The sequence below is a fragment of the Atractosteus spatula genome, chromosome 14 (assembly GCF_055471065.1).
Source record: "Atractosteus spatula isolate fAtrSpa1 chromosome 14, fAtrSpa1.hap1, whole genome shotgun sequence".
Classification (NCBI taxonomy): domain Eukaryota; kingdom Metazoa; phylum Chordata; class Actinopteri; order Semionotiformes; family Lepisosteidae; genus Atractosteus; species Atractosteus spatula.
In genome coordinates this window covers 24,065,091-24,080,261 of record NC_142719.1, presented here as the reverse complement: position 1 = coordinate 24,080,261, position 15,171 = coordinate 24,065,091, and the positions used below count along the sequence as shown (strand labels likewise).

General features: G+C 37.3%; 1 protein-coding gene across 2 annotated transcripts in view; it reads left to right on the top strand.

The window, feature by feature from the left end:
* Nucleotides 1–15,171, top strand: part of LOC148820938 (polymeric immunoglobulin receptor-like) — a 54,094-nt gene that overhangs the window by 18,329 nt on the left and 20,594 nt on the right. For both annotated transcript variants that reach the window (XM_088933254.1, XM_088933253.1), the window contains exons 2-4: nucleotides 2,414–2,761; nucleotides 4,417–4,764; nucleotides 14,104–14,451. In XM_088933254.1, coding sequence (XP_088789380.1) covers nucleotides 2,414–2,761; nucleotides 4,417–4,764; nucleotides 14,104–14,451 — 1,044 coding nt within the window. The remainder of the gene's footprint in view (nucleotides 1–2,413; nucleotides 2,762–4,416; nucleotides 4,765–14,103; nucleotides 14,452–15,171) is intronic.

Genomic DNA, 15,171 nt, shown 5'->3' with positions numbered 1-15,171 from the left:
CCTCTACTCCTTATTTACCCATGGTTGTGTCGCCAGGCATAACTCAAATTCCATCATTAAGTTTACAGATGATACAACAGTCATTGGCCTGATCACAGATGGTGAAGAGTCTGCATACAGGGAAGAGGTTGAAACCCTGGCAGCATGGTGCCATGAGAGCAACCTCTCTCTGAGCATTAGTAAGACTAAAGAGATGATTGTGGAATATACAGTACAGTAGGAAACACCAGGGAGGAGATCACATACCTATCTATATCAATGGGACTGCAGTGGAGAGGATCAGCAGTTTTAAGTTCCTGGGAGTTAACATCACAGAGGATTTAATCTGAACCCACCACCAACATTGTGGTCAAAACAGTATGGCAGCGCCTATTCTTTCTCTGTAGGCTAAAGACGTTTGGCATGCCATCACATATCCAGGCCAGCTTCTACAGGTACACTATTGAGAGTATCCTGACTGGTTGCATCACTCCCTGGTATGGGAACTGCTCCGCCCAAGATCGCAAAGTACTTCAGAGGGAGGTGAAGTCAGCGCAGCTCATTACTGCCTGTGAGCTACCAAACATCCAGGATATCTACTCAGCTAGAAGTCTTAGGAAGTGCAGGTCCATTCTCAAGGACCCCAGTCATCCCAGTCACTAGCTGTTTTATCTCCTACCATTCAGTAAATGGTACCGAAGCTTTCAGTCAAAGTCAAACAGATTATGGAACAGCTTCAACCTCCAGACAATAAGACTGCTAAATAGCCAACCTGCAGCTCCTTTAGCAAATCACCCATAATGGCCACATGGAAATACAGTTTTCACTGTATTCTGTATACTGCACTACTTGGACATAATATATCGCATACACCCTGGATGCATAGCAGCTCTATTTATATTGAGTTTTGTCTGAGTTTATTTTATTAAATTTCTATTACATTATTAGCTATTATTATGTAACCTTATTTTGTAACCTTAATTTTGTGATTTTTACCCCCCGGTGAGCTCGTAGAAAAGAAATTTCATTGCCAGCAACTACTGCTGCATGCTGTATTGTTGTGCATTTGATAAATAAACTTTGATTGATTATTTGATTGATTGAAGTGGAGCCTCAACATTTGCAGAGTCCTTGTACCTCCAGGGTACCCCTCATTAGGTGCTTTTTAGACCACTGTCGATACTTTATGCTAAAATGTCCTTGAAACCACAAGTAGGCATTGTACATCTCCAGTATCAGGCACTCCCAAGATGCAGTGCAGCTCTTGGCAGTCTCACGAGGAGTCTCACAGGGCCACCAGTCCCTTTACTGCCCTAACGCAAGTATCCAACTCAATCTTTTCTCAGACATGCCCCTATTCCCATCAGCTCAGCACCAGGGGCAATTCTGGGTGTTCTTTGCAATGATCCAGACTAACACTATGTAGAGAACAGAACATTTGCCTTTGACTATCAACAGAAGAGCTAGGCCCAAATAAACAAGAAAACACTAAAGGCAGTTCTGATCTTCTAAGCATCCTGTGGGGCTCTTGTTTGAAGGCTCCTACACTGCACTTCTAGTGGGAGGTAGAGTCTTGGAAGTTCTGTCACTGGTTTGATTCTATCTCTTTTTCATCTGTTCTTCTTGGATCACAGACATTGATACAGACATTGGACCACAAGGTGTCCTTGTGCCAAATATCATACTGGGGAGAGGTGAAAACTACAGTACAGTATGTATCACAGATGTCAGAGCATTGGATACTCTTGGAGAGGTTTTAATCGGGTTAATCATAACATTCTATTAACAAGCTTAATTTATGTTATTTTAAATATGTTAAAAGAGTTAACTTTCCGACATTATGGGTTTCCTTAAGAATGGCACATCGTTGTTAAGCAGACTTATACTGTATATAATATCTCATTAATTATTTACACGCCAATTATAGTAAAGCTCTAACTGTAATGTACATATAATTAAAATCAAACAAAAACAATTACAATTAAATATGGTAATATTGTATATATGGTATTTATGGTATATATTATGAAAAAAATACTTCCACATATCATTGGGGACTGCTAAGGGTGCGAAAAAAGTCAGTGATTTTTTTGCTTTATAAACAAAATCAGAATCCGCCTTTGTAGTTAGCATAAACATAATAGGTTCTCCCACTTCATGTAAGAGAAAAAAAGCCAATAGCAATAAGGTGATATCTGGAAGAGAGTCTTTAAAGTTTCAGCATATTAAGCAGAAGCCCGCAGGTAAATATATAACTGATTTTTGTGTATAATTATATCTGCGGTGGCTATTGTACACTTGGAAAGAATAAGAACAATGTATTTGTTGTTTTTCAGATGAATGTTTCAGATGAATGTTAATGTTAATAAATGTTAATAAAGATCTTGAAAATAGCAGTTACAGTAATAAATGTAACATTTTATTTAATTGACAGCTCTGTGTGTTGTGATGTCAGAAAAGAAGCTCACGGTAACTGGAGATGAGGATGGATCTGTCAGCATCAGCTGCACATATTCAGAGGGATATGAGAAAAATGCTAAGTACTTCTGTAAGGAGGAAAAAAAACTGCTGGGTACCAAGTGTGTTGATCTCATTAAAACAGAAGTGCACAACACACAGCTTGCTAATGAGAGAGTCTCTCTGTATGATGACACTTCAGCAAGAGTCTTCACTGTGACCATCAGAAGACTCACACTGGAGGATGCTGGGAAATACTACTGTGCAGTGAAAAGAAGTATTGTCCGTGATATATACACTGAGGTGGACCTTCAGGTTAAAGAAGGTATGTGACTCAATAGACCAAGTCCTGACATGCTGGAAGTTAGAACGTAGACATGTACAAGTAATTTACAAATAAGGCATTCATAATTTACTAAATTAAATAAAAGTTTAAATTTAGATTGATTTAAACTGTGCTGTTAAATATTATTTTACTTTCCAATAACATCTGATTGGAAAATATTACATTAATTAAACTAACTAAATTTAAAATAATTGAATTACAATTTAATTGGAAATCTATTAAATTCCTTGCTGAAGATGGCAGTTCATGTAGAGGTGTTTGCACCAAAATAGGGTCAATGGATGGTACTAACATCAGCAAGAATATTGTATTGTCCCATATGAGAAATTTGCTTTGCAGACAGGTAGATGACATAACACAATACACAGTACATTTAACACATTAAGACACTAACAAATAAGAGACATACAGGTTTGATGAAAAAGACTTTTTCTTGGATTCAACAGCATACTAGTGCCAAAAAACAAATTAACTCTGTCTGCCACAAAATATCAAAGTAATATATTTTGTTGTTTTCAGAACAAAGTTATCAATATCATAAATCAGTTTCTCTCACTGGAAAAAGATGTCCAGTTTTTCTAATCTTTACCCCTTTGTCAAGTGCAATGAGTGTTTTGTTGTCTTTGGGTATTATGCAATTTTCACTCAAACTCAATTTCACTTTGCCATAGTTTAACTTTAGTTAAAAATAGATCTAGAAGATAAAATTCTAGTTCTTGTGGATCTTTGTGCTTCATTTGACACCGTTATTCAAACAATCCTCTTCTAAACACTTAAAGATATATGCCTGCAGCTCTTAATAATTGGTGTGACTCCTGCCTTTCTGTTTAGATAAAGATCATAGCAGTCTAAATGTTCAGCCTCCGGATATTTTGAAAAACACAATGTTCCTTATCACTATGATACATTGGTTTGGAAATTCTAGTTCAGAGGGAAGAGTGCTTCCTACTGGTCCACTGACACATTTTCCATCCCAGTACTGAGCAGGGCCATCTTTCCTTACATTCTGAGATCTGATGAAACCAGACTATAAAGATGGTGATTGCTATCACATAGAATTTTATTTTTATGGTGCATTAAATTGTATTAATGGGCAGGAAATGTATTTTTAAATCTATTTTATCACTGAACCAGGTACTGTGCACATGATTTCCCTATTTATATATTTTTAAAACAACTCTAATACATTTAGATACCATTGTCAGCATTTTCAGTAAACATACAAGTTTTTAGCAGAAATAATGTCAGGAAGAAACATACTGAATATTAACCTGACTATGACATGACCCATCAAAACACAGCACATCCGAAGGGAATGAGCTGCATTATAAAAGCTGTGTAGTAATTGCAGTACTATACACTGGGATAAAAAAGTAAATGTGACAAATGTATTAATATCTGTTACAAATTTTACCATGGGTAGTTGGTTAGTGTATGTAAATTAGTTCTACAGTTAGATTTCTGGGAGTTTTCTGACAGAAAATAATATTGTTTTTCAGCATTACAAATTATAGTAAGTAAAAAATCATAAAAGTCATAATTGTGATTAGGATTGTTTGCATGTTCTGAAGTAGTTTTTTTGCTGTAAAAACTAGTTAATAATGTCTATGCTCTAAATTTTCTTTAATTGACAGCTTTGGGTTCTGTGAAGTCAGCAGAAAAGCTCAGTGTGATTGCGGATGAAGGTGGACCTGTCAGCATCAGCTGCATATATTCACAGGGATATGAGACAAATGCTAAGTATTTCTGCAAAGAGGAAAAAAAAGTGCTGAGTACCAACTGCGTTAACCTAATTAAAACTGATGCGCACAACACCCGGTATACTGATGGAAGATTCTCTCTGTTTGACAACACTTCGGCAAGAGTCTTCACTGTTACTATAATGGGAGTGACACTGGAGGATGCTGGGAAATACTTCTGTGGAGTGAAAAGAATTATTGTCCGTGATAAATACACTGAGGTGGACCTACATGTCAAACAAGGTATGTGACAAGAAATGATAAAGTCTTGTAATAGGTTAGTAAAGAAACAGGATAAGACAGGATCTTTTGAAGACTGCAACTGAAGTTGATGAACACCTGTGGGTGTTCAAGATTTAGGTACAAGTAGCTAATGGCACCATTTCAGTAATTTGGGACATTTTGTACACTGTTTTGAGGGCACTAACAATATGCTTGTAAGGTGTCAGTACTGAGAACTGATTTGAGCTTTTGACCAGTAAGTAGAATATTGTGGACTTAAATCATGGGTAGGCCACAGCTTTTGCATTTTGGAGCAATGTAATTCCATTATTTCCCTTCAATTAAATAGCTTTATGTATAAATGGATACAAACAGTAGTTGTCTTGTTATGTATAAGTGTCAGCCAAATTAATTTAGAAAACATTATTAGAATAATGATGACTGAATTGGTTTGTAATAGTATTACTATATTCTGTAGAAAATAAAAAAAAAAATATTATTGTCATATATATGGCTAGATGCCCCAAGAACAGGGACCATTGCAGTTTTATTAATTTTTATCCTCATAAGAAACATACAGATGCCAGATGCAACCACTCAGAATGCACAGTAATACTTGAGGTTCTGCAGCACAGTGCATTGTACTTCGTGTGTGGTTTACCAGCCAAAGAAAATTGGTAGAGGGCACTTGTGCTGTGTTAAATATTTTTGAAGCAATTGCTTCTTTAATATTTTCCCCTACTTTTTAAATCCACTTAATATGGAATACGGAAATGTTGGTAGCTGAAAATAAAAATAACAGGTGTATAACATCTCTGAATGTCATAAAATGAATTAATAATATTGTAGGGGTTTTGGGAACTTACTGGGACAATTTATTAATTGTAGCAGTAAACCACGAGGTGATTCTTTTATGGCTATTAGAAAATCAATCATCAGGAACAATCAGCAACACACACACACACAGATTCAATACACGAGATACATTTATTAATACATAAATTGTGCATATAAAACATATAACAGTCTGTCTGGATACAGATAGCAGATTTTATTGTGTGGGTTCCCAAAATACAAAGTATATACGATGACGAAGAGGTACAAAACAAGGAATGTGCATTCAGCTATACTGTTTCGTTAATCAGTCTCATGAATATGAATTCTACATTAAATACTCATAAGTAAATGCGTTACTCATACGAATTAAATTGATATCATCCAATGCTGGTTTACTTATCCAAACATGGTGTCATGCCTGACATCCCTCGCTAGAGAGCGCTCCACTACTCCTGTTATTGTTCTTGTGATTAAGCTCCCCAGGTTTACCTTCTTAGGTGTATTATTTAAAGAATAGCTCCTCCAGTACTCAGGGCTCATCATTAGGGTAAGGATGTCGCGAGGCCTGCCTGGCACCAGGAAACCCTACGACCATCTCCTGAGGGCATAGGCCTCATCCCCGACACCTCCCGCTTCCTGAGCCCGGGGTCTGGAGGATCTCGCCCATTCACCCTTGGACCTCTATTTTTGTCTGTCCGTGTGTTCCCCCCTCCCGGGGATTTTAACCTTGTCGCATCCCAGGATGGATTACTCGCTGATGGACTCTTGGACTGTGCCCTGACCTGCCTTTGGACCCGTTTGGATTAGGATGTTATTCTCCGCTCACTGTCTCATGGACCGTAACTATTGTTTTGTGCACTATTAAACCCCTGTGTGTTTCCTTTTACCACGCCTCCTGTTTTCTCCAACTCTTACCGCATCGCATAGGGTCTACTACAAGACCTGATATGGATCTCAGTCTGTGTCCATGACACATGGATTTGTATTTACCGGGCATGGACACTAAAGACCATCTGGCAGGCACTGTCGCAGCAACATCGCATCAGCGCAATGCTGGCTCAGTGCACAACCCAGTCCTGGTGTTGTAGAAAGAAGGAAAGAGAGAAAGAGTCTGTCTGCGATGCACGAGACAGTCGTTACTCTCTCAGGGACCTACTAGTAGTTCAATTTCAATTCAATTCAATTTATTTTTATAAAACGCCTTTCACAACAAGGTTGCCCCAAGGTGCTTAATAAAGCAAGTGACCATACAGAATTCAGAACGGAAAAGACCAGAAGACAATGGAGGAGAGGAACCAAAAACTCCTTAGTATGGAGAAAAATAACCTCTAGGGGCTGAAGGTCAACTGGTTGCACAACCCCTTTGTACTCCTTCAGTACTCCATCCAGATCTCTGTAGACCAGCAAAATCCTCCTAAATGATAGATATATCCACGATATTCCACTTGGATCCATGGCAGTGATGCTGCATCCAACTCAGGGGGAGGAGAATAGGATAGTTTGGTCAGAACAGATCAACATACTCAAGCCTGTGTAACAAAGCAGAGTGGTCAGCTGTGTCAAAAGCAGCACTAAGATCTTGAAGCACAAGCACTGTTGCATTCCCTGCTGTCAGGGAACCGATTGGTGGAATAGGAGAATCCTTATGCGTAATCGTGAATTCAGCAGAATGCGAGTAGCACAGGGACAATCCAAAAGATGTAATCCAGGGGCTTGGTGTCACGATCGCAAACCCCTCCTCTTAAGGGCGCTCCAGCCCTTCCTCGTTAGCCTCATTCCCCGCACCTGTTCCTTGTTTCTACCCTGTTTCAGTTCGCCTTTAAAAGCCAGGCACTCACTTCACTCGAGGCTCTGCATCTGATCTCCCCATTGTGCGAGCCCGGGTCCTGGTTACGCCTGGCTCCGTTATGTTTTTAGCTTCCTGCGCCTGTTCCTGTTCCCTCCGCTGGTCCCGACCCGGCACCTGTTTTTAATCCCTGGTTTTTGGATGGATTACACGGCCATGGACCTTTGCTTTTGTTTTGGATTCTCCCTTTGGATTTCTTCTGGATAGTTTGCCTCGGCCACACCTTCCCCGGATCACCAGCGCACTTTGGACACGCCCCCTGTTTTCATTCCCATATTCCTGCATGACTTTTTCCCCTAGTGTTTCCTCACAATTCTGGATTGTGTCAGGAGGCAATGAGTCCGGTCACCAGGGAAATTCAAAAGACAATCGAAAAAGAAATCCAAAAAGCATGGTCAAAAGGCAGGAACAAAGATTTGGTACCAGGAGGTCAGTCAAGAAGGCTTAGAAATGCGCACAAGAGAATTCTACAGGAGGCTTATCAATAGTGAGCATGGGTTGATGTGTGAGGGAATTTTAAATACTGAAGAGAAAGGGACGTGGTTGGATAATTGGTCTGGGAGTGAGAATTTGTGGAATCTGGTGCATGTGGGAATGTGATGGGTTCAATTAGGAATGGGATTGTGAACCAGTGGGTTTGGGAATGTAACAGCATTTGCGAGGGAGAGTGTGGGGCGTGACACCTGCGTCATTGGCTAACAGAATATAATTTACGACTCTTGTTAATGCGGTTTCAGTGTTGTGGCCAGGGCGGAAACCAGACTGGAATTTCTCAAGTATATTATTTGAGTCCAGATACGATTGAACTATTCTCTCAAGAATTTTAGATAGAAATTGGATATTTGAGACAGGCCTGTAGTTGTTAAATACTTGTGGATTATAAAATTTAAAAAAAGGAAATAAATGAATGAGGGTATTAATCCATCCATCCTTGACAACACTGGCAGTCATGTGATTGTCTCTAAGGGTGCACGAGAATGGCTGGAGAAGCACAGTTCTTATCTCTGCAGTGTCTTTTAACTAGAACAAAGATGGGCGATGATTGGTTGAGAGTTTGGCAGGCATTTGAGACCCACATGCCCCCCAGGTTCTTGATTGGTTTGCCAAGGTGAGGGATGAGTATCAATGACCTATAACCCTAAGAACATAAACCAGTTGAGCTTAAAGTTTTCTAGACAATGAGGCATCAAAATGGTTGCATTTCTCATGAGTAATGGACACATCCCTATCCTAGGATGGTTCCATATCAGTAAGAAAACACTTTAAATCAGAAATCACATGAATAGCTCCTCTGTGGCTGCACCACAGAGATGAGGAAGAGAGATGGGAACCTCATTTAGGTATGCACAGCAACACTTACTGTAATATTATTCCACCTTCTTCATAAACAGTTTTTGTATCAAATTCTTTAACTCAGCGCGCCTACCATGGTTAATTTAGAAGTTTTTTGATGTGCTTGCTCTAACTAGATAAAGTTTATATACTTTACAAAATTCTATAATTTTTTAACCCTTTCTATGAATAATTCTGTCGTTACTGCTGTAAACAATATGGAATTAAGTAAATGCAGAGAAATTTTGGTAGCTTAAAATAAAAAGTATAATAATGTCTCTGAATGTCATTAATGCTATTAATTTATGAATAATAAATTATGACAAATAATATACATATGTAGAAGGTAGTGGTAGCTTAAAAAAATAAGGTACACAATAATCCACCTACTTCATAAACATTTTCTTCATCAACATCTTTAACTCTGTCATTTCCTGTGGTTATTTTGAGAGTATTGATGTGCTCCTTTAACTACATATGTTGTAATGGAAAATGAAATACAAATCAGAATGACGCATTGGCAGGTCAGTGGTAGAATTCTGCACTATCATGCGATAGGGTCTGGGTTTGATCCCGGTCAAAATCCGGTGTATTTAACAAATTGTTCCTTGGGCACAAGACCTTTTCTAATAATAAAATAATATATTAACTATATTTACTGTTAATTTTATACACAAAAATGTTTCAAGTATTAAAATAATATTATTAATAAAGTAATAACATGAATGAACCTCCAGAACAACAGTCTCCTGGATGCTCGGAAAAAGCAAGGGAATTTAAAGATGGCCTTAAACAGAAATCACAATTTCTGTTTTTTATGTGTATATAGTAGTTAGTTTTTAATAAAAAAAATAAATCCACTATGTATATTTTCAAATTTTAAAATTATAAAATTTTAAATCTAAATTTAAGTTTTTTATACATATGTTTTTTGCTGCCCATTTTTTTCTTCTTCGTAGTTGATATAATTATGGTTTTCATATTCATTTGGCTGGATCAAAGCTGTTAGAAATTGATGTGAGAAATATACAGAAACAACAAGGTTGCACTTGTGGTGCATAGCACCTATTTCAGCTGAACTTTTCTGAAGTAGCCCTGACTTTTCTTTTCAGGGGGTGAAAAGAAAAGGCTTTTCTTTTCACCCCCTTTCTTCATTACACATTCCCTATAGACACCTATGCTGCTTTAGTTTAGTAATTCCAATTCCCATAAAACCCTAAGGGTGTCTTCCTGTCAGCATCTAAGTCTCCTGGTTATTAATGCACCTTAGCGTAAGGCAAATTACAGAATGTAACACAAAATAATCTAATACTATATTGACGTTTTTATTCATTTTATATATCACAATATGTTAAATATTCACTTTACATTCATAACCTATTAAACCTATGGTGGATATTGAGTTCTGGGGACATGGGCTTCAGCCTCATCCCCCACCCCTCAGACAGAATGAGAAAGCGATTTGGAGGCATTAACTATCCAGTCATTTCAAAAGGTGCATTTGAAAGATAATGCAAAGGTTTTAGGGTTTTAGGCTGCAGAAGTCCTCGTGCCACAAGATAAAAATAAAAAAGACCCCTAATTAGGACACAGGAGTAATTATTTTGATTAAAAATTGTAACAAATTTTGTCTAGAATCATTCTTAACTTTTGAAGCATTTTCTGTCACATTAAAATATTTTTCTTGAAAATTACTTTAGTTTTAAAATAAAATCACAGGGCTGTAAATATATTCAATTGAAAATAAAATAGTGGTTGCATAATTATAGCATTCATAATATAATAATATAGTAATACAGCAATGTCACGGAGTGATGCCACAACACAAAAAATAAGACACTACATCTTAGGAACGAATTGCAGTGGGTGTTATTGTTTGTGCTGTTTGTTGTGGAGGGGAAAACAGTGTGCAAGGGGCACAACTCTACAGAGCTGCCCTTGAGTTCAGTTCCTGGGGTGTTATCCATGTGGAGTTTGCATGTTCTCTCTGTGTTTTTGTGGCTTTCCTCCCAGAGTCCAAAAACATTGCAGTAGGTTAATTGGCTTCTGGGCAAACTGGGCCTGGTGTGAGCATGTGCTACTGTTAGTTTGTGTTTGTGTCTGTCTGTACCCTGTGATGGACACAGGGCACGACAGACAGTGGATGGATAGTGGCTCGACAGACAGTTGAAACTTTAAACATTCTTTGAAATGCATAGTTATTTAATGTTAAAAAAGGTTTTCTTAAAGTCTTTTTTAGCCTTATTGAGCTAAAACAGTACTGCTTATAGCTTAATGCAGAATTCTTAACAATATGTAACAAATTAGGAGTGACCAAGTGAGAGATTGCTTCTGTAAAGCATCAACTTCTGCTACAGGGTGTTATGGAAAATTCACAAACCAGATTAGAGTTTTCAAATGATTCAGAGCTGCCATGATCCAATTAAGGTAACCCTACAATGGTAAAGTCATTATGTCACACTAGTGCTTGACCACACTTCAGTGGAACTGTTACAAACTACATTTCTATCAACATGTCAGTAATTTGCTACCAGACATTCCTTTTACTTGAATGCAGAAATAAGTAATAAAGTGATTAAAATACACAAAGATTAACAAATAAATTAAGGCGCATAATAATCAAACATTAATAAAAATAAAACATTTAAATGTGAAATCATAATGTAATTTATAATGAGGTATTTCTGATGTAAGATCAGTAAAATGGCGTATGTTTAATGTGTAGTGTTGATTATAGTAAATATTGTGGATCGCTCTAACTGCTCAATTGGGCAAAATAAATTCTCTCAAAATACATCATTTATGAAAGAAAACACTTTTAATGTGGTAATAAAATGCAGGTTAAAATAATATGTTCGCTTGTTGCCTCTTGTGTACACTCATATTAGATGTTGCTGTTCAATTGCCATTAACAATATAGATTCATAAGGGTCAGGAACAAGCAATGCTGTCAAAGTTAATATGATGTTTATTTTTATTGTAATAAAACCAAAACTGTCATTCTCATAAATTAAAAGTAAAATTATATTTCTTAGTCTGAATTATAATTCTTATAAGAAACATACAAGTGTACAAAGATCACATTTCTTGTCTTCTCACTCACTCACTTAAACAACAAAGTCAAGACAGACTTCACACATTGGAGGGGAAGGGGGTGGGGCATGCAGTTTGTATGTTGTATATGCAGACAGCAGACTGGTGGAAGTAGGAAATTCTTCTCTTCCTAATCTTCTAATCCAGAAGTATTGTAGTATATTGCAGTATATATTATTGTTGAACACCTGATTTTGGCATTTAGCATTTAAAAGAGTTCATGAGGAACTAATCTTGTACATATCCGCTTGCCTACCTATAAAAATCTCACATCCAGGTCTTCCTTCTCGCAATCCTTGCCTTACCTGTAGTAATATGAGGGTTTTAGTTTACTGTAATAACTAGAAATTGGAACATTAAATTAAAAATTAAAAACAAAATCAAACATAATAATTTACAGTAGATCAGGTGGGTAGCTGTGTCAGCTTGCGTAAGATGCAAAGCAACAAATAATAGGTTTATTCCATGCTGAAAAGAGAAGAAAGAAAACACAATGTTTCAGCCGTGGAGCCTGCTCACACCTGAAGAAGGCTCCACGGCCAAAATGTTATGTTTTCTTTCTTCTCTTTTCAGCATGGAATAAACCTATTACACAATAATTTACAGTCAAATTAACAGATTCTAAATATAAAATACACAATTTATTGACATAATACCAAAACATGCATAACAAACAACAAACTTAAAAGAATATATTATATATATAATATATAAGAAGTTCACTTAGGGCTTAAAAGTAGAAGTGTTGATAACTTCAGTGTTAACAAATATAGATTTAACTTGTAGGTTTTATCAGTTTCATATAATTTCATCACATTAATATTATCAGATACAAGTAAATATACATGTACTGTTGTGAACTATCAAACTGAATAACAGTTCAATTCTTGAGAATCAGAATGTGAAAAAAAACTTTTATACTCAAACATCTGTTGGCCAAATGTCATTGAAGAGTTTAAACTTCCCAGAGCTGGCTGTGTTGGTCTATGGTCCAATTTGGTAGCTACTTTTCTGTGCAGGGAGTGTCCCATAGAGAAGAGAGTAGAGAAAAGAGCATTGCCAAGCTCTGCAGAGGACAGCTTTGCCTAAAGTAAGTGCCTTGATGAACTTTGGTCTTTAAAAACCTGTATGTAGTTTTATTCTTGGTTCCAGCTGAAAGATAGATGGGTTGAAGAAATCAGTTTGTCCCAGCTATAGCTTGATACTGAATATGCTTGAATATTCAGGATGTCAGCACAAAGAAAGAGCCCAACTGTCTTATTTTGTTGATCAGGTGAAAAGCAACTCCCTAGCTCACTCCCTACAACAGTGGGGTGGAGAGGGGGGGATTTGGCAGCATTCTCCTCATGCCTGGGCTGCCATTTCCTCATTAAGGTCAATCTCTCCGAAAACACATTACATATTTTTCCCATTATCACATTTATTTAATTAATAATAATAATAACTTACACTTATATATCACTTTTCTGGACATCCACTCAAAGCACTATACAGGTAATGGAGACTCCCCTCCACCACCGCTACCAATGTGCAGCATCCATCTGAATGATGCGACGGCAGCCATAGTGTGCCAGTATGCTCACCACACATTAGCTATCAGTGGGGAGGAGAACAGAGTGATGAAACCAATTCATAGATGGGGATTATTAGGAGGCCATGATTGATTAAGGCCCATGGGAAATTTGGCCAGGATTCCAGGTTGACGCCCCTACTCTTTTCAAGAAACACCCTGGGATTTTTAATGACCACAGAGAGTCAGGACCTTGGTTTAACGTTTCATCTGAAGGACGGCACCTTTTTAGTGTCCCGTCACTATAATGGGGCATCAGGACCCACACAGACTGCAGGGTAAGTGCCCCCCTAACAGGCCCCACTAACATCACTTTCAGCAGCAGCCTTAGCTTTCCTAGGAGGTCTCCCATCCAGGTACTGGCCAGGCTCACACATCCTTAGCTTCAGTAGGTTGCCAATTGTGAGCTCCAGGGTGATATGGCTGCTGGCATTAGTTTCTAACCAAACCACTAAAACATACATTTTACCCTTTTCATATTAGATTTCTTTGAATATTCATATCTTTGAATCGAATAGAAGTATTGCATCCTTTGCCTCACATAATAAACTATCATTGGTACTTTTTAGAAGCAGAGCTAAGTGATTGTATTGGAAAGTTGGTTTATATCACTTTTATACTTTTTGCTTGTGGGCAGTCGTGTTGCCATTTTTTCATAACCTGGCATGTGTTTGTTTAACAGCTCTGGGTTCTGTGAAGTCGGCAGACAAGCTCAAAGTGACAGGAGATCAAGGTGGAACTGTTAGCATCAGCTGCATATACTCACAGGGATATGAAACAAACAAGAAGTATCTCTGCAAAGAGGAAAAGAAACTTTTTACTACCAAGTGTGTTGATCTCATTAAAACTGAAGAGGACAAGACTCGTGTTACAGAGGGGAGATTCTCTCTGTATGATGACACTTCAGCAAGAGTCTTCACTGTGACTATCACCGGACTTACTCTGGAGGACGCTGGGAAATACTACTGTGGAGTGAATAGAATTCTTGTACGTGATGAATACAGTGAGGTGGACCTTCAGGTTAAAGAAGGTATGTGATTAAATTGCTAAAGTCTTGAATTAAGTTAATTAAGAAACATTTCCAGAAACATTGTTCTGAATCAAAGTCAATATTATGTGTAAAATAGTTTAAATTATGCTGTCAACTTATTATTTGCTTTCTAATACAATTTTATTATATATAATTTTAGTTTATAATATAAATTTAAATGATCAGTTGATGACTGTAACTTCATGTTAAAGAAGTTATGTAAGCATGATTGATGAGATATTGATAGAAGTTAGCAAAGAGAATACATGCAAGTAAAATTTAAAAAATCTAAATATTTTTTCACAGTATCTTATTTTCCAACATTTAAATTGACTTAAATACTGTAGTTTTCCAGCTTTATTGGATTTCACATAATCACTTAGCAAGGGAGATTTTAGTGCATATTACAAGGCACACCATCCAGAAAGGTTCAATATCAATTAAGTGTACTTACAAATAATGAGATGCCCCACAGTGAGTAACAAAATCATATAAAGAAAATATTGTAGGTACATGGACATGGACAGACACACAGATGTATGGTAAGTAAGGCTGTAAGCGCTTCCGTGAGCTGCTAAGTAACTTGTTCACTGCCCAAGTATCCCACTATGCAGCTGTGGTTTACCAACTTCAAAACATTAGTCTCTTCCAGGGACTCTTTATGAACAAAAATCAATCTTTAAGACTTTTTAAAGCCAACTTTAGTCTCTCCCTGGGGTT